This window comes from Suricata suricatta, chromosome 2 (assembly GCF_006229205.1).
Source record: "Suricata suricatta isolate VVHF042 chromosome 2, meerkat_22Aug2017_6uvM2_HiC, whole genome shotgun sequence".
Classification (NCBI taxonomy): Eukaryota; Metazoa; Chordata; class Mammalia; order Carnivora; family Herpestidae; genus Suricata; species Suricata suricatta.
The window spans coordinates 54,769,522-54,789,074 of NC_043701.1; the positions used below are offsets into that span (position 1 = coordinate 54,769,522).

Here is a 19,553-nt window from a genome sequence, read left to right on the forward strand (position 1 = left end):
TACTTCCTCCTTTTTTTTCTTTCACAGGTGTTATTTCTCTCTCCCACAACCAGTATCTATGTTCTGGGGGACCCAACAGACACAGAAATGCTAGTCATTACAACGTGTAAGTCCTAATGTCTATTTGTTTGCTTGTCCAAAAAGGACCTTTTACAGGCTTCAGGAAGCTGCAGTGTAGACTTCTGCTCCACTCTCATTCACAGGCACAGGGAGGCCGGGCTCCTGTCAGTTTTAGCCAGTGGTTCTCAACCAGGGGTGCATATGAGAATCACCCCCTGGGAACTTTTTCCAAAATGCAGATGGCCAAGCTGCTCATGCAGATGCAAAGCTCTACCTGGTGATGAGATGGAGCCCTAGTTGAGAGCCACTAGTCTTAGCATGAAATTCTACCTTATCTTCTTTGAGAGATGAGCATTCATCCTGCTGAGGATCATTCCAGAAGCCGAAAAGTATATCTGCACTAAATGGTCAGTTAAGTGATCCCTTATGCATCTCCAGATATTTTTATAAATCCAGCTAGTAATTCAGATTTATTTTGGATCAGGGTGAATGAATCTTCTTGGAAAATATAGAAAGGCCTAGGGAAGCTTGGGATCATTTTCAGTTTTGAAGATCTAAACAAAACCCACAGGAGTAATGGGGCTGTAACGTCTCCTGTATCATGCACTGCGGGGCAAGGAGTTTTGCACTGACTCTCCATAGAAACTGGAAATAAGGCTGCTGTGCTCTGCCCCTTCGGATTTCTAGTGATGTTTCTGTGTAGGAGGCTGTGGTTATGCTTGTATTTCACAAACTAAGTCCTCTGGGACCATCAGTCCTGATCTCTGTCTTCTCCCTCCTGTTAATCAGGGAGAGCTCAGGGGCGCCTGGGTGGCTCAGTCGGTTAAGTGGCCAACTTCGGCTCAGGTCACAATCTTATGGCTCACGGGTTTGAGCCCCGCATCAGGCTCTGTGCTGACAGCTCAGAGCCTGGAGCTTGCTTCAGATTCTGTGTCTTCTTCTCTCTCTGACCCTCTCCTGCTCATGCTCTGTTTCTCTCTCTGTCTCAACAATAAAATAAAACATTAAAAAAAATTTAAATAAAAAATTTTTTTTTAAATCAGGGAGAGCTCACTTACATAAATGTCGAGGGAGAATACTTGGTCACCGTGTTTCCTGTATCACTGAATAAAATCCCCCAAGATTGCCTGTGTGCACGCTTAGCTTCGTGGTTACATTCAAGGCAGAGCTTATGTTATCTGAAGAGGCATATAAGCTGAGATTTCCTGGGATGAAAAAGCCCTAATTTTCCAAAGACACCAGTCCTGAAAAAAGGGAAGTGAGAACATTCTCCTGGAGTGTAAAACACATCCAAAAGGCATTTTTTACAATTTCCTACTGTATCTTTTCAGCCAAAGAGACAATTCAGAAGTCCCAGAGAAATATAAAGGCAAGAGCGCTGTGCATTGGGGAAGTGTTCTCTTAGCAAAAGGGAAGCCATCCCCAAGTGGGGAAGACCAGGGGATGGGTGGCTCAGTGAACTCAGAGAAATAAATCGCTGCCTGATGGCACAACAAACTGGGAGATACAATAGGAAAAAAATTTAACATCTAAAGTTTAAAATTACTGTACAGTAACTGTGTTCGTTTGGCAGCACATGATAAGTACTAATTTAATGCTTCCTGAACACAACACAGAAAATGCTCATTCTCTAAGTGTGTTCTAAACTTCCTAATGAAGAAGGCTCCCCTGTGAGTGCAGTGCCCCGTGGTGAGAGGGCCTCAGTTTGAGGATTGCTTGCCTCCTGTGAGCTGATAAACACCAAGATGCGCATGGAACACCTCACGGCATCGGTGCCCTTACTGCGGGGCCATTTCAGGGATTCGCTGGAGACGTATGTGGCTATGTTTAGCACATCTGCAAAGCACTATGCAGATGTGAGCTTTTAATTATTTTTTAAACAAAAGCCTCATTTAAGGGTTGCCACACCAGGGCCTGTGGGTGGAGATTCCAGCTCAGACAGGCACAGTCCTGCTCCTCATTTACCCACCCTGAGACTCAGCAGTGACAGAGCCCTCTATGCCCAGTTCCCTAGAATAAGACAGGAACGATGGTCATACCTACCTCGTCAGATTGTGGCAGACAGAGAGGATTCATGCAGAAAAAGCATCTAACAAATATGACACAGAGTGTCCAACTAATGTAAGCTGTGATTATTGTAAACCAGGACTGTCACCGAAAGTGGTAAGGCTGTGAGATACCGGAAGGAGGGGACTTGGCACAAAGTCTGTGGGGATCTGAGGAAAGCCCTTCCCAGGAGAGCTCCCCGCCCCTCTCCCAGCTACAAGAGGCCCCCTCCAATGAACTGGCAACCTCTTGGTGGCTGGACTGACTGAGACAGCAGGAGAAATTGCTGCTCTGGTCTCCAGGTGAATTTCCATGCATCCACATCAACTGTAAGGTGATTCCCCACAGCCCAGCAAAGTGCTCTGCTATAATTTGGGAAGGACCATCACAGAGTGCTCATTTCCAGGTACAAATTCACTTGCGACAACTGTACGTTCACATCACACAAGGGAAGCTTGACATGCAAAGAACATCATCTCAAATGGAGCACAGTCAAATAGGGGTGGATGCAGGTGGCAGGGGAGGAACAGGTGATGGATCTCAAATGTCAGAGCTGCACTTGAGGGAATTCCCAGGCTGGGCGACCACTGTGGTCTGTGGGCTGAGGCACATTCCATTATGAGTGGCATGGGTTTATAATGGAATGACATGGATGAGTTCTTATAATCAGAAAAACACACTGACCTTCACACTACAGAGGTGCAGCAGCATAATGACCCACCACGTGCACGCGCATCAATTCCTGGGGAAAAGTCCAACGAGGTTAACTCAGCGTGTATCCCGAGGAAACAAATTCAGTGACATTACCCGAAAGAAGAACGCTGTGCCCCCACCCCCACCGAGGTACCTGGCTCAGGCAACCAACACGTAAAAGGAAAAATTACACAAGGATCATAATCATTTTCATAAAATGGACAAAAAGTAGCAAGCAATATTCTTTTATGGCATGAGTCATCTGATTTAGATTTTAAATTTTAATGTTAAGGAGTGAGAATCATGGGACTAGAAAGAAATCTTTTTGCCCGTTTCAGGAAGCAAGGATTTGGTGTGGGGTTGTGGGGAGGGAGAGATCTGTGTCCCAGCCTTCTGAGAAAACTACCTAACATACTCCACTTGTAAGGTCCCCTCGACAACAAAGGAACCCAATCTATAGTTAAGCTGCTGGAAGTATCACTGACTCATCTCAGTGCAGTTACTCGGATGTGAAAGATTCAAGAGGGAGCAGTGTCCCTTATATGGCCAGTTGAGTATTGCCCCAGAGAGCAATCGCTGGTCACAACATCTGCACTTGAGTGCAGAGAAGCCATGTCAAAAGTTAGGAGTTTAACGGAAACATGCCAGGCATAGGAAAATTGCTAATGGTGTTCTATCAGGGTCTTAATCAATCCCAGTGTCACTATTGCTCATGAGTCTTTATTCTGATTAAGTTCAAAGTTGCTATGAAAGTAATTGATATGGTCTTACTCCAGAAAAAAGTAGTATATGATATCAGCTTTCCAAAAACCCCAGTGAAACCTGAAGCTTTGCTGACAAATGGGTTTGGGTAAGAAACAAGTCGAAAGTTTGCATTCCGTGTGCGTAGATTATATTCTCAGCCCTGGTGTGAGCATATTTGCATAGGAGAGAGAGAATTTAAGGCGCACGTACTCAGATCGCGCTGTGTGCCCCTCCCTACCCCCTACATGTCGGGCACTATACCGCTTCTCAGTGGTCAGGAAACAGCATGGCATTCACACCTTTCCCTATGGTGACCACCGGCTTCCCAGCTGCTCCTCAGGCTTCCCCAGCTCTGCTCCTTTTACAGGCTCTTCCTCACTCACCTTTTCCATGTTGGAGGTCCTCAGACCCTCCCATATTCACACTAGGGGCCCATATTCCCTTCCATGGCTTCAATCACTATCTGCCCATTAAATTCCCAAATTCTCATGACAGCTCAAAGCTCTTGTCTGAGCTCCAAACCAACATCCACTGGGGCTTCTCACAGCCCCCAGACACAGTGCAAAAGGAACTCAGGATCTTTATCCTTAAACCTGATCCTCTCCCCAAAACCCAAACTCAGTAACAATTCCTTATCCACTGGATCTCCCTGTCAGTAGCTCTTTTTTCCCAGTCAATAACTTTTGCTACTACATTTTAACGATTCTAGAATCCATTTCTACTCCTTCGTCATGGCCCAAGCCTCTTCCCTACCTAATCGAAGTTCCCTCATCGTGCCCATGCCCCATATACATTCTGTACACAGGTAGAATGCTTTTTATAAAAGGACATCAGATTATGGCACTTCCTTGCTTTAATGGCCTCACACTTCGTTTAAGCTAAAGTTTGAGACAGGATGAGACATTTCATACAAGCATGGAAAATGGATCTGCCCCTGCCTCCTCCCTGGCCCTACTGCTTGCCGCTCTCCATCCCATGCATGACATCCCAGGCACTTGGAGAGCTTTGCAATCATTAGACGTACTCACGTCTCCTTTTCTGGGAGATGTCCCTATGCGGCTCCCACTGTCTGAAACATGCTTCCCTCCGCCCTCCTTCTCCACAACTCCTCTGGGTTCCTCAGCCAGAACAAATGCCCTGGAACAATACCCGGTACTTACATTGGTGTTTTTGAAAGTAATTCTAAAGAACTATTTTGTAATTTGCTTAATGGCTGTCTTATAAAGTCAACCCGAAGTCCTGTGGGGCCTGGGGCTACAGTCCTCAGTACTGAGCACAGACCTGGAACACCGGCTTGCTCACCACGCGCATTGAGAAGTGGACGGATAAAAGACTTGCTGAATGATGGGGGAGTGACATCTGTGTCCTTGAGGAATTCACAGTCTAGACTTTAGAAGACAGAAAAGAAGCCGCTTGATATACCGGCTTGATCTAATTAATCAAATATATACATGCGCATTAGAAGAGTAAGCAGAACAGGAAAGAAAAAGAAAAAGACCATTCAAATGACACGTTACCGATTTAGCACTTGACCCCGGGGAAATCTGGTTATTTTACTTTACAGTTTACTATAAATTGGGTTTTTACAGTTTACTAATAGTTTAGCAGCAAAACCTGACACTGGCAGAGAAAAATGAGAGCAAAGTGAAGTTTTTATAAATAGTGTGAATGGGGATTAAAATGGATCCAGCTCGAGATCCTAAAATCTCATGGCACCCCACGAACCAGGACCTGGATGGAGCCGATTTCATCAAGAATAAGCTGGAGACCTAGCAGGTGAAGGAATGAAATGGGGATCAAGTGACTGTCTACATGAAGGCAACCAGGAAAGGGCTCTACCCATTACTTTTGGCCCATCTAGGCTTTACAGACCCATCCAGGTTCTTCAGAGGTTTCAAGAAGAAAAGACAATCGACAGTATTAAGGATCAACAAAGTTGTACCTTGTAAGACCTGAGATTAGACAATTCTTCCTTCAAATGCATGAGCATTTATATGCAGTTATATCCACTTCTCCCACTGCACTCCAGGGGCTATGACCCTTAAGGACACTCCTGGAGTCCAACGCACAGGGCAACAGGAAAGTCAAATGGGAAGGACACCTTTGACGGCCCCTTCAGCAGGGCCTGCAGCAGAAGCCCTAACAGCAAGCAAGTACAGCCCTTGATAAGACCACTCCCTCATGGTCCCTGACTCAGACCTCTGAGGACCCAACATCCATGCAAGGGCCCTGAAAACTAACCCTCTGACAGCCCCATTGTAGGGGTCAAGTCTGAAAGGTGAAACACTCTGCCACTGTTACCAGGTCACATGGGTAGAAGTTACCATTATTAAAAATCAAATAAAATATATAAGATATTGATCCAGGGCCAATATCGACCCTGTCACTACCCAAGGCTGAAAATTAATACAGAAAGCATAACACAGTGATTTATCCTGTGCTAAAAAAATTTTTTTTGTGGTTTTGCTTTCCTCCTGCTCCTTTCTGTCTGTATCCAAGAAGTGAAGGATTTTTGAGGAAGAGATCAATATCATTATGGGTAAAATGGATAAAAGGGCACAATACACAAGATGAAAATCCTTTTTATAATTATAGAAACATTGTACATTTGCTGTTTAAATTGCCAAGTCATACAGACAGTACAATAAAAAGTTACTCATAAGCCTACCCCTGAAGAAAGCTAGAGATTCTGGTTGGGAGTGGGTTTCTTATTTCTAAAAAGTGGTTTGAGGGAAGCCTGGCCAAGGGGCCACCTTCAGGGAGGCCTGGTCCCAGCAGGTCTCACTGGCCTGAGGGTGGGCATCCTGGAAAAGAAGCCCCGTAGCTGCTGGCCTTCCGAGGAGGCTTGGGATATTTAAAAAGACTTTACACTCCCTTTAAGTGGATGTATCTGATATCCTCAGAAAGCTAGTCAACTAGCATAATCACTCCCCATAAAAGACCACAATCATGTCTATTAATTATTTTAGGTTGTCCTCAGAATGGATGATTGACAATTAGGATCGACTGAGTTCCAACAGAAGATGCCAAGATGCACATGGACAATTCCAAATACAACATGACAGACCCGCCTGCGAGAACAAATTAAGCTCAACTGTACGTGTTTTGAATGAGACTTTTTAAAGCTTATTTCTTTTTGAAGACCAGAATGTTACATTCGCTGATTTAATAAGACAATTCTGGTTGCAAGGTCCCAGGAACACGCTGTGTCACCAGATCTTCCCTCATATTGTGTCCCAGCAAGGTCTCCTCTGTTAACAGTCAGTATGGACAGTGCCCTGACACAAATCAGTCTGGTCCTATTATCAATTCTGTGACTTTGAGGCTGACAGGTGTCAGCACTACTGCGGGGAGGGGGAAGGGAGCTAACCAGTCTGGCTTCATCCCAAGCTCATTTCTTTCAGCCCCTTATCTTGATGCCATTTACATCTTCAGGACATGTAAGATTTACTGTCACATAACCTTAAAGGTACTACTATCATTGAATTCATCTTCCTGGGAGGAAGTGTCTTCATGGAACCACTACCTAAATCATCAGTTCCTGTCATTAATGACTTACAATGCCTTCCAAATTCTCAGGCCTCACCACTCATACAGATCATCTCTCTTAAATTAAAAAAAAGGCTTTGACAAACTAGTGAGGCTTTTCTCGAAGAACATGGACTTGTGGCATCACCTGTGAGACATTCATTTTTTTATACTCATTTCATTAGTATATTTTATTTTCATTTGTTCATATATTTTTCCAGTTCTCTAGCATAACCATGACCAAATCTCTATCAATAGTGATACAAAGAGGGAAAATAAGGATGTCTTGATTTGAAACTTCCAGGTTAACTGAACTTCCCATTGGACTATTTCTTCCCAACCTGATGGACTCATGCTCGTTCTAAGGAAGGCTGGTTCCAGAGATGGCCAGTTTGTCCTCACAGGAACAGTCCCAACTCTGTGAGCTGGCAACAAAAGTATGTGAACACAGCCTCCCCATCCAGCACTTTTTTCCTCAGATCCCAACTCCGAGCAGCCGAGGGGCAATGCCAGGAGGACACGTGCGGTGGAGTCTGGCGGCCAAGGTAGTGAGGGCAGGGTGGAGGCAGCCCCCAGCAGCCTTCCTGCCAGGGTCAAGGTTCAGGGCTAGGAGCCGGGTCTCGGCCCTGCCATTCTCATCCTTCCTGGGGCTGAGATTTACTGCTGCCCAGCCTGCGGCTGTTTGCTTTTCCTCAACCTTCATGTTCCAACCGCAGGACATCTGCGATGTGGAGATTCTCATAACAGAGCTCCATACTTGACTAACTCCACAACAAAGCTATCTTCTAAGAATAATAGCTGATCCCAGGATGTTTTCATTAAAAACAGATTTCAGTGGCAGACTATCAAAACATTTTCCTTGTACAATAAGCAATATGATGGGGCAGAATTATGCAAAACATATGGGCTTAACACTGCCCTGGGCAGCTAGGAGCTCACTTACCCTGTTTTCAATAGCTTATTTGACTCCCTCATCGTGGATATGTACAGACTTTGTCCTGCATGGTGCTTTTTCATGCTCCAAGTGGCAGAAGAAAATGGCTGGTGATGTGCATTTCTGCCTCTATTTCCAAAATCTGTCACCAGGGGTCTTGAAGGAGTGGGGCTTGCTTGTATCCTTAGAGAGTCAGAGTCGTTCATTTATTGACCATTCACCACTTGCCTGGCATCATTTTAGCATTGAAAAAATGCTGTGGTGAAATCAAATATCTAGTATTTCTGTGGCTTCTGTTGTGCCTGTCCCTGTTCTAAGTGCTTTACCTATAGGAATTCCCCAACCTCGCAGCCGCCCTGGAGAGAGTTGCTATGACTGTCTGCATGTTACAGGCAAGGAAACAGAAGCATGGAGAGGTTATATAACTTGCCACGTGCCCCCCAAAGAATAAGGAAGAGGGCCAGGACTCAGACTTGAGCGTCGGGGCTCCGGAGCACAGACACACCTGGTCCCTGCCCTCAAGGAACCAACACATGGACCACATCAACTGAATGGGCAACATGTCTTGAATCACTGAATTTAAGAGCTGAGAGGGGTCCAGGCAGTTCCTGCTCAGCGATGAAAGAGTTATCTTGGTCGGTAATAACTTGAAGACACTAATGGGGATATGTCTTCTGGAACCCCGGCTTCCCTTCAGTTAAACAGTGGTACTTTTTTCTTTTTTTTCTTTTTTTTTTAGTCTAGTTGCCTCTTCACAGTCTAATTCTTCTGAATCTTCCCTTTGTGTATGGCTTATTACAGTTGCCATTTCCTTCATCTTTGGTTTTGACCCTTACAAATAGTTTTCCAAGTGCCCTTGGTTAAGCAATCACTTAATACATTAGAAATAACTAAATTTTTAATAAGCTCATATGTATTACAAAATTCTCAATCTCTTCAATTGTCCTTGCTACTCCTACACTGATATGTAATGCTTTCAGGTGTGTGTGTGTGTGTGTGGACTCCCGCCCAAGATTCAATGGAAATCAATACTTAACTCAATTGACCACATTCTAAAACATGAAAATCCCTGGATCTTGTTAGTGGAATTAAGTTAAACTAACAGATGACTGTGGGAAGGGTTTATACATTAAGTTGTTCGAAGCAGGAGCCTGGTCTGTTTCTCCACTTATTAAATTCCCTTGTGATTTTTAAAAAATTAATATTCATAGCTTTCTTCATATAGGTCCCACCAAGTCCTTGCTGTTTGTAGTTCAGTTTTTCTTTCTTAAGGTTTAAAGATGGTTTCTAAAATTATCATGGATTTGAGCCAATGGATGCCTTTCTAATTCTGCATATTTTATGATGATGGCACTCTATTCCCTTCCATTTCCTTTAGATTCTTGTTATTGGCCTAGTCTTTGTGCTCATGTTTTATCATGTTTTATTACATGTGTGGCCAAATATTAACATGCTTGCTGGTCTGGGGTTTACCACCAGCCAGAAAGGCAGACTCCTACCTATATCCCTTAGTAGGAAGGGTCAAAATTTCCTTCCCTCCAGCCACTCCTGAGGTAGGGGCAGGTGGTTCTCTGTAGTGTTCCCCCGGGGAGTGAGTGAGCTCTACCTTCCTGCAGTGTCTCAAAGGGCAGAGCTTGGAATCCCTTGAGCAAGCTCTTTCTGGTTCCAGGTGAGGGCTCCCCCTTGCTCAGGTCTTCTCTCTACAGGTGTGCCGGGACCAGACTTGAATGTACCACGATGGTTGAGACTTGAGTCAGGACCATGGCTCTGGCAGGGGATTGGTCTGATTTGCTGATCAATCTTGAGTCAACAAGATTAGGTGGAAGAGGACTAACAGGACCTTGCTTTGGGTTTGCTGCCGAAAACCTGGACAGTCACAAGTGACCTAACATTTCTTTTTATTTGTTTTGCATATATTTCCCTCTTGGGCCTCATGTGGCTTTTCACTCAGTCATATATTCAACAAATGTTCATTGAAGGCTAACCACACACCAGGCACTGGAGATGAGGCATTGCTTGTTACAGACTACAAGCCTGGCTGCACAGTTTATGATTGAGAGGAGAGAGCAACAACAACAAAAATCCTCAAAACAAATAAGTAAAATACACATATTAAAGGGTAGGAAATTTTAAAGCAAAACAATAAATGAGAAATGAAATCTTAAGATGTGGTTAGGAGATGACATTTTAGATTGGATTTCTCAAAGGAAAGAAGATTTTGAGTAAAGAACAGAAGGAAGAAAAAGAAGTGTCCAAGGAAATGTCTAGGGAAAGATGGTTCCAGTCAAAGAGAACAAGTGCAAAGGTCCTGAGGTGAAAGTGTCTGTTTTGTGTTGTTTTTTTGAGAAACAGCAAAGAGGCCAATGTGGCCAGAGCTAAGAAAACAGAGGGAAGAAAGGTATATAATGAAGTGGAAGATGTAGCATCGGGATGGATGGTGCTAGGTTTCCTAGTTTAGTGGGAGTGCTCTGGTTTCCCCACTAGGTGAGGTGGGGAGTCACTGGAGAGCTCCAAGTGGGGAGGTGACGTGACCTGATTGGTAGTGAGCAGAGTGTCTCCAGCTACTGGTTTAAGACTACACTGATGGGGAGGCAAGTGAGGAGGTGGAGAGAACTTGCAAGAATCTAGCACAGACCTAAAGGTGGCATGAACAGCAGGAGTGTGAGAATTCGGTCAGAATTCTGGAGAGTGGAGCGTTGTCATGGGCAAGGCTGCATTACATTTCATTTTTAACGCCTCTAGCTAAGCTTCTGTTCATCGAGCAGCCATTTTATCACATTCAGCTCTTGCAGACTGAAGGGGACATGAAGCTCTTGCCGCAGCTTACCTGCTCATCTACCTACAATGAAACTTACTGCTGGACAGTATGAAGCAGCTTCTCTTTCCCTTGCCAGGCACTGTAATCTGTTTTCATGTCTCTCTCCAAATCTTTGGCTTATCGTGGGCATCACAGCTCCTATTGTGCCCATTGTACCTCTATGTCCACTTCCAGCTTCACTGCATTTTGAGGGAGTGGAAGATTCCCAAAAGAAAACAGGCAGAGAGGAGCAAATAGAGGCAAACAGAGGATGTTGGTTGGTGCTGGCCCACAGCTGCCGAGGGCACATGGAGTGTGCAGGCAGGCAGAGGGCTAGCCTGGTCGTCTGGGCCCAGTCACATTCTGTGTCCTGGAAATCAGTTCTGGACACAGATATATCAATCACTATTCCTAGCCTCCAGAGCATCATCATTTTGCATCATTTTGGAAACTTTTCACAAAATTAGGTTCATAGAAGTTGTACTTGGGGGGAGAGGGGAGATGCATCTATCTATACAGTGACATCTATCACTACCAGTCAGTTTGGTTAACTGGATATCACCACCATCTCCTTCAGTCACATGGTTTTTCAATGGATAACATGTTAAGACACTGCAAACACACGGGAGTTTCTCAGACATTGAAAAACAAACAATAGAAGCTTTTCTTTGAACCTATAATCCACAAAGATATCGAATCCATAGCCATATGCTGACCCTGATATGCGAGACTCTGTGCCACTTATCTTTTCCACAATAGCATCTCAAAAGTCCCGGAGACTAAATGTAAGCAAGTTGTGTCACTCGATGCTAAGATGCTGAGGGCTTATGAGGCAAGAAAAATTATCCAAGTTGCAGTTTCTTCAGTAACTTTACTGTCTCCATGTTGATGGGGTGTATGAACACAAACAGTTTCCAAATGTAATATCTAACCCAATAATGTCAACCAGCTGGGATAGGAAGACAAGTGTTAGATTTTCACTCTAGTCTCAGTATTTCAGCCAGAGAATATTCACTTACTGAGACTTGTAAACCAAACGGGTCCTCAACTCCACTTCTGAAAATATGGGTCTACTAAAACTTAACAGCAAAACGCAGAATGTGAAAAAGCATGAGTGTTGGGAAAAATGCTCTATGATTATTATCCTGTCATTAGGGGTTTCTGAGCAAAGAGCACTGGCACCTGGGTAAAAGGGTGATTCACGGCCGCCCTATAGATAGAGACCTCTGGAAAGACGTAATTCCACCTTCTCTGGAAGCATCTCTACATGCAGGTGTGTACGCCCAGAGTCTTTTGGCTCCTCTCCTCAGAAAGGATTTCATTATATTCCAGAACAAAGGTCTTTCCTCCTTCCTCCAGAGAGGAATGCAGCCAAATGTGCCAGCAGTGCCTATAAAAGCTCTGAGATTCATAACTTCAGGGACCTCTCTTGTGGCACTAACCCTTGCCTGTACGGGGGACATCTGGCTTCTATCACGACATCCCATGGGGAAATGATGGTAAGATTGCATACCAATCAGTCTGTCCTCTGATCCAAAGACCTCATGTTTTCTGTGAGGGTAAATGAATACAAATAGATGTATAACTTAACAATGGAAGGAGAGTTGGCTGTGACAGTGACACCACTCGCATTAACAGAGTGCATTACGACACCCCTCATTCATTCCATTCTCCTCTGCAAGGGGATCACACATCTCTGTCTGCCATAAGACTTGCTCGTGCTACCTGTAGAAAGACCATATACACCTACCTCGTACGCTGTGGATGTGGCCATGGAACACGTAATATGCTCTGGCCAATTACATGTGATGCTCACTCCTAGGCAAGAAGTTTTAAGAGGTGTCATGTGTTTACACCCCCACCCCTTGCTCCAGTGCTCTCCCCAACAACAGCATGTGCCAGTTCTAGACTGGGCTGTGCCTCCAGCCTATGTCGCAGAAGGAAGAAGACACATGTAGCCCAATGCATAAAGTTAAGGACAGTGGCAGCTGACCCACAGCCTTGAGGTGATGTGAGGGAGAAATAAACATTTGTAGTAGAAAGATGCTTACTTCACAGTCTACCGGGCAAAAGCACATTGTATGGATATTTGTTTCACAACATAACCAGCAAATGTGGACTAACACAGTCACACACCAACCTCCATTTCTACCCACCTCTACTGGACCCCGATGCTCAGTGGAAGATGGCACATCTAGATTCTTCTGTGCCAACCAGCACTCGCCATTCCCCTAAACTGACGTTTTATAAAAGAAAGGTCTTCAGTTTCATGAGTTGGGGAGAGGTTTCAGCACCAACATAAACTCGTGAGGTGGCAAGGATCTAAGAGACATCTTTCTTCTCTCTTGTGTCACATTCAAACCATCCCATTCCACCAAGTCCTCTACTTTCTGTTTTGGGTACTTGCTGGTTTCTCTCTTTCACTGCATTTCCAAGCTCTTTTCGATGACGTTCCCCTAGTAACTGTCAACTCTCAAGTCAAATTTCTCCCACTAGTGATCATGTCAGGACATATATCATATCCTCTACTCCTCAATATTTCCCACAAAGAAAACAGTCTTTGCTAACAAGGGAGAAGTTTGGATTCTCTCTGTGGCTGCAGTCCTGTGTTGCTGATAAAGGCTCATAGTTAAATTCTTGTATTTATTACGTTTTTTCCCCCTCAAAGCATAAAAAACCAGAGAAATAAATCTCTTGCACCATCCAAAGGCTACACTTCCTACTTGAATCTGCTGTTGTGACTCTTTTTCCATCTCTGAGCTGGCAAACAGAAAGTCTCCTTTAGGGCAGTAACACAATTATAAAATTGGAGTTTAACAGACTTAAACTGGGTCCTCCTGGAGGCATTTACACTTTAGAGTAAGAGCAGTCTCAGATCCCAGCAGCTGGGATGGGGAGGCAGGAGGAGGGAGACGACCTGCCAGGAAAGGTTAGTGTTTTGTCTCTTTTCACTGTCTCCCACGGCTGGGAGGGGCTGCTAAGGAACCACAGCCAGGGAATGCTAGAGGTTGCTCATTCTAAGCCAAGAACTTAAAGGACCTCAAATTTACAGACTTAATGAAATAGGTCACTGCTTCATTTTCCCTATCCAGAATGTAATAGTTTAAGGAATAATAGGGCAGAACTTCAATGTGATTTTAATGGCGGCACACTGAGCAAATGGGGCAACATACGCTGGTACAAATCAATTTGGTGAATCCACATCACGTGCAAGGACCACAGGGATGCTTTCAGGGTTGTAAATACCCAGAACGAAAGAGTGGTGTTGGAAAGGTTGTGATGGGAGAGACAGATGGTTCCCAGATGTGGAACAGGCAGCAGGGCTGAGGGAGGCAGAGAAGCGAGAGTTCAAGTCTGATTCTGCCACTTTCCGGCTCTGGGATCTTGAGTAAGTTAACTCAATCTCTCCAAATGTCAGAGTTCCCACTTGTACATGAGGATTAGGATTGCATCTACTCCATAGTACTATTAATAGATTTAGGTAGGAAAACATATGGAAAGTACCAGACCCATGGCACCTACAAGGCCAAGACAGACAGAGAGCTCAGTATCAAGAAAGGTGTGTCAAGTTCAGGACATGAGTGGCCTTCTCACTCCAGCCAGGGCCCTAAAGAAGTACTAATGCTAGGCTGAGCCTGTGAGCATCTGGCCACTTTCTCCTTTATTGTTTTTCTGTTGTTTTTTTTTTCATTTTGGCATACTTCCAGACTTGAAGTTGCAAGAATATTACAATCAATGCCCTAATATATTTCATGCAGATTCTCTAAATGTTAATAATGTTAATATTTCTCTCTCTCCCTGAATATGTGTGTATATATACACATATTCACTCACATATACATATAAATTTATATAATTATTCATATTGACATGTGTACATGTCTAATTTTTTTCTGAACCATTAAAAAGTGATCTGTAGACTCTTTACTCCTAAAAACTTTAGTGTGTCTTTCCTAAGAACAAGAAATTATTTTATAACTAAAGTCTAATTATAAACATTAGGAAATTAACATTGACACTATTCTGTTATTGAATCTATAGACCTTATTTGGGTTTTATCAATTTTATCAATAATATGGCAAAGGAAAAATCCAAGATCCCAGATCACGGCATATTTCATGACACCAACAGTTTTTCAGAGTCCAGGTTAGTGATTTTGTAGACTGTCCCTCATTTTAAGTTTGTCTGATGTTTCCTCCTGATCAGTTCCAGGCTCTGCTCTTTGGGCCAGAACACCAAAGAAGAGGTGCTGAATTCTCCATGCACCACATTTAGTGGATACCTATCACTACCCCATTTTTAATGTTAACTTTAAATACTTAGCTAAGGTGATATCTGCCAGGTTTCTATACTGTAAAGCTATCTTATCCTTTGTAATTAATAGACTTCTTGTGGAGAGATATTTTGAGATTATGCAAATACACTATTACTTCTTAAACTTTCATTCACTTTTTCTAGCATCCATTAATTATTTTTGCCTGAATCAGTTATTATCTTGATGATGATTGCCCGTTTCTTAACAGAGGTTTTGAATTCTGTCTTTTGAGGAATATTTTCCATGGCAATGAATTTTATAATGAGACTTACCAATGCTGCTATACTGTAAAGCATCTTTCCTTTTTTTTTTTAATTTTTATGTCTTTATTTTATTTTGAGAGAGAGACAGAGAGTGAGCAGGGAAGGGGCAGAGAGAGAGGGAGTCACAGAATCTGAAGCAAGCTCCAGGCTCTGAACTGTCAGCACAGAGCCCAACGCAGGGCTCGACCCCACAGACCATGAGATCATAACCTGAGATGAGGTCAGACGCTTAACCGACTGAGCCACCCAGGTGCCCCTATAAAGCATCTTCCCAAAATGAGTTCCTGCCTGGTGTCACCTGGTTGCAAAAACTTTAATTTAGGAAAGGAGGACATGACCAATGCCAGAAACACATTGTATTTGCCAGAAAGTCTTCTAGAGCTCAATTATAATAGCCATTTCACATTTGGTTTCCACATAGCACCTTCCTTCCTTCTGAAAGAAACTCATAAGAAAATGTGGAAAATGTGAAACTATTGAAAATGTGAAAGCAACTGAAAGCATAAAACAGAAAAAGAGACAACCATAACCCAGAATGTAACACTGTAAACCAATTTGCTATATTCTTTGCAATCATTTCTTTTCTATTATTTTATCTAAGTCACATTGGGAAAATGTCTATCCATATCTTCTGCCCATTTCTTTGAAGGTGCATTGCACATCAATGTTTAAAGCAGTGCTATCAACAATAGCCAAATTATGAAAAGAACCCAGATGTCCATCAACTGACGAATGGATAAAGAAGATGCAGTATATATAGACGACGGTATACAACTCAGCAACGAAAAACAATGAAATCTTGCCATTTGCAACAATGAACTATATGAGTGTAAGGCCTTTTGTGGAAGGCTCCTTGGCAATAATATCCACAGGCTTCTCTGCCGCACTCATTCAGGCCATTATATTTCCTAAAGAAATAAAAAGAAATGCAGAAAATACCTTAGCATAATACCTAAGCAAAATAAGTCATTCAGAGAAAGGCAGATATCATATGATTTCACTCATATGTAGAATTTGAGAAACTCAAGAGATGAACCAGATGAACAAAGGGGAAGAGAATGAAAAGTAAGATAAAAACAGAAAGGGAGGCAAACCAAAACAGACTTTTAAATACAGGGAACAGGAGGGAGGGGCAAGATAGTGAAGAAGTAGGGAACACTCTTACCTCCGCACGCCTGCAACCATCAAACTGAGAGGAATTCAAAGCCACAACTTTCTGATCTCCAGGAGCGGAGGTGCACGCACTGACCCCTTACTGGTATCAGCCTCACGGATGCCGAGTGAGTGAAAACTGGGAATGGAGACTCTGAGGGAAGGAGCGCCGGCTCAAAGCCGAGCTGGCAAAGAGAGTGCCCAGAGACTTAGCCCCGGGCCACAGAGAGTGCGGGCCCAGAGGCTGCACAACACCGTGCAGGGCCGAGAGCGCAGGACGGCCGTGCAGGTTGGCACGGACTTTTGAGAGCTTCACGTGAGGCGGCAGCGCAGCGCACCAGACGGCCGGGCTGCGTGAAAGATGGCAGCGCAAGATGCTGGGCGCAAACCGCCTCCAGGAGGTACAGAGACGAGGGGAAGAGAAGGGACTGAAAGGAGACCTTAGCCCGTGGCACAGCGGAGAGACAAACTTTCCATTTGCAGCCGCTGGGTGCAGGGAGAGAAATCTGATCCCCTCAGTGGGCTTGTTATCTGGTGAACCCCGCAGCCCTCCCACCTCAGGTGGAGCCAGGGAAGGGCTGGCTTTCCAATCCCCCTGAGCGGTGCCAACCAGGAAACGGCCTGGCTGCCAGAGGTTATTTTCATGGTGGCCAGAGGTTATTTTCATGGGGGCGGAAAGAGTAAAGCGGGTGAACTAGGATTTGAAGGCCTAATGGACCTTAGAAAACCGAAACAACTTGACCCGCCCGAGGCATGGGGAGGTTGGACTCAAGAGAGTGGTTGGCAGCTCACGGTCTGAGAGGGACAGGAAGCGCCGCCATTCTTCTCCCTGCATCCACGAAGGCGGGGCCTCAGAGACCAGGCCCTGAATCTCTACCTACCTACATTAAACCACGCCCATCTGCGCTAGAGAGCTGGATTCTTCTTTTCACGCTATTTTTTACTTTTTTTTCAATTTTTATTTTCCTAATTATTTTTAATTTTTAACTTTTTATAATTGTTTTCCTTTTTTTCACTTTTCTCTTTTCCTATTTTCTCCTTTCCTCTCTTATCCCCCTGGAGTCTGGGAAAGACCAACATTTAACACTGTTGTGATTAGATCAACCCTTACCATCCAGATATTTTTCCCTTATCTCATTCTTATCTCTATCCTCCGCAGGTTTTAGGCTCTCAGACTGTCCTTTATCTCTGGCTGTTTCTGTGACCCAGGCTTCATTTATTTATTTACTTATTTCTCCTTTCCTGTCCTCTCTTTTCTTTCCTGCTCCTTTTTTTTCCTTTCCCATTTGGTTTGCTTGTTTACCAGATCTGTCAGTGCGTTTGCATGCTTGTGTTCCCTGTGTGTCTGTCTGTTTTCCTTTTCAGGGCTACCTCAAAAAACAGGCCAAAGCACACATAGTGGAAAGTTTCAAATATCACTGAGTAAGGAAATATATTAATTACAAGCACAACAAGAGAAACTGGGATACACAATTAAAAGAACATCTCCTGAAATGACAGGCCCTGGACAAAGAACCTCCTTTAATAGAGCCACACTATCAGGCGCACAGTGCAGAAAGAGCTTTTAAAACTGGCAAGAGACAGAAAGCTAGCCAAAATGATGAAACAAAAGAACTCCCTCTAAAGAAATTCCAGGAAGAAATCACAGTGACAGAACTGCTCAAAACAGACACAAGCAACATAACTGAACAAGAATTTAGAATGATTATCATAAAATTAATCATTGGGCTTGAAAAAAGCATAGAATCTGTCAGAGAAGATATTGACACAAAGACTAGGAACCTTCAAAATAGCTGTGACGAGTTAAAAAAGGCTATCAATGAGTTGAATAATAAGATGGAGATTGCTAATGCACAGATTGAAGAATCAGAGAGTAAAATAGGTGAATTAGAAGACACAGTTATAGCAAAAGAAGAAGCTGAGAAAAAGAGAGAGAAATTGAGACAGGAGCACAAAAGGAGACTCAGAGACCTGAGTGATACAATCAAATGGAACAATATCCTTATCATTGGAGTTCCTGAAGAGAAAGAAAAAGAAAAAGGTCCTGAAGGGGTGCAGAACCAATTATACATGAAAATTTCCTCAATCTGGGGAAAGAGAAAGACATTGAAATTCAAGAGACATATTGAATTCCCCTAAGACATAACGTAAACCAACTTTCAGCATGACATATCATAGTGAAACTGGCAAAATATAAAGATAAAGGGAGAATTCTGAAAGCAGCTACGGATAAAAGGGCCTTAAAATACAAAGGGAAACCTATCAGAGTGATTACACACCTATCTAATGAAACTTGGCAGGCCAGGAAATCTTCAATGTGAAGAAGAGGAAAAATATGCAACCAAGAATTCTTTATCCAGTGAGCCTGTCATTCAAAATAGAAGGGGAGGTAAATGTTTTCCCAAATAAACAAAAGATGAGAGAATTCATCACCACCAAGCCAGTCGTACAAGAAATCCAAAGAGGGACTCAATGAGAGAAAGGTAGTAAGGAATATAAGACACCAGAGACATCAATACAAACAGTAACCCTACAGAGAACACAATGAATCTAAACCCATTTTTCAATAATAACACTGAATGTAAATGGACTGAATGCTCCAGTCAAATGACACAGGGTAGCAGAATGGAACAAAAACCAAAACCCATCTATTTGCTGTCTACAAGAGACTCACCTTAGACCTAGAGACACCTCCAGATTGAAAGTAAGGGGATGGAGAAATATCTACCATGCAACTGGATGCCAAAAGAAAGCTGGAGTAGCCATACTTATGGAACAAACTGGACTTTAAAGTAAAGGCAGTAACAAAAGATGAAGAACGACACTATATAACAATTACAGGGTTTCTACATCAGGAAGAGCTAACAATTATAAAAATCTAGGTGCCGAACTCGGGAGCTCCCAAATACGTAAAACAACTAATCAAAAACAGAAGCAATCTTATTGATAAGATTGTGCTAATTGCAGGGGACTTTAATACCCCACATACAACAATGGATAGGTCAACCAGAAAAAAACTCA

The 19,553-nt window shown here is 43.4% G+C and overlaps 1 protein-coding gene across 4 annotated transcripts in view; it reads right to left on the reverse strand.

The window, feature by feature from the left end:
- HECW1 (HECT, C2 and WW domain containing E3 ubiquitin protein ligase 1) overlaps positions 1-19,553 on the reverse strand; it is a 432,582-nt gene that overhangs the window by 302,436 nt on the left and 110,593 nt on the right. The window contains exon 2 of one of the 4 annotated variants that reach the window (XM_029926578.1): positions 2,791-2,848. The exons of the other annotated variants lie outside the window; for them this stretch is intronic. Coding sequence (XP_029782438.1) covers positions 2,791-2,817 — 27 coding nt within the window. The 5' untranslated portion in view covers positions 2,818-2,848. The remainder of the gene's footprint in view (positions 1-2,790; positions 2,849-19,553) is intronic. 4 annotated transcript variants of the gene reach the window in all.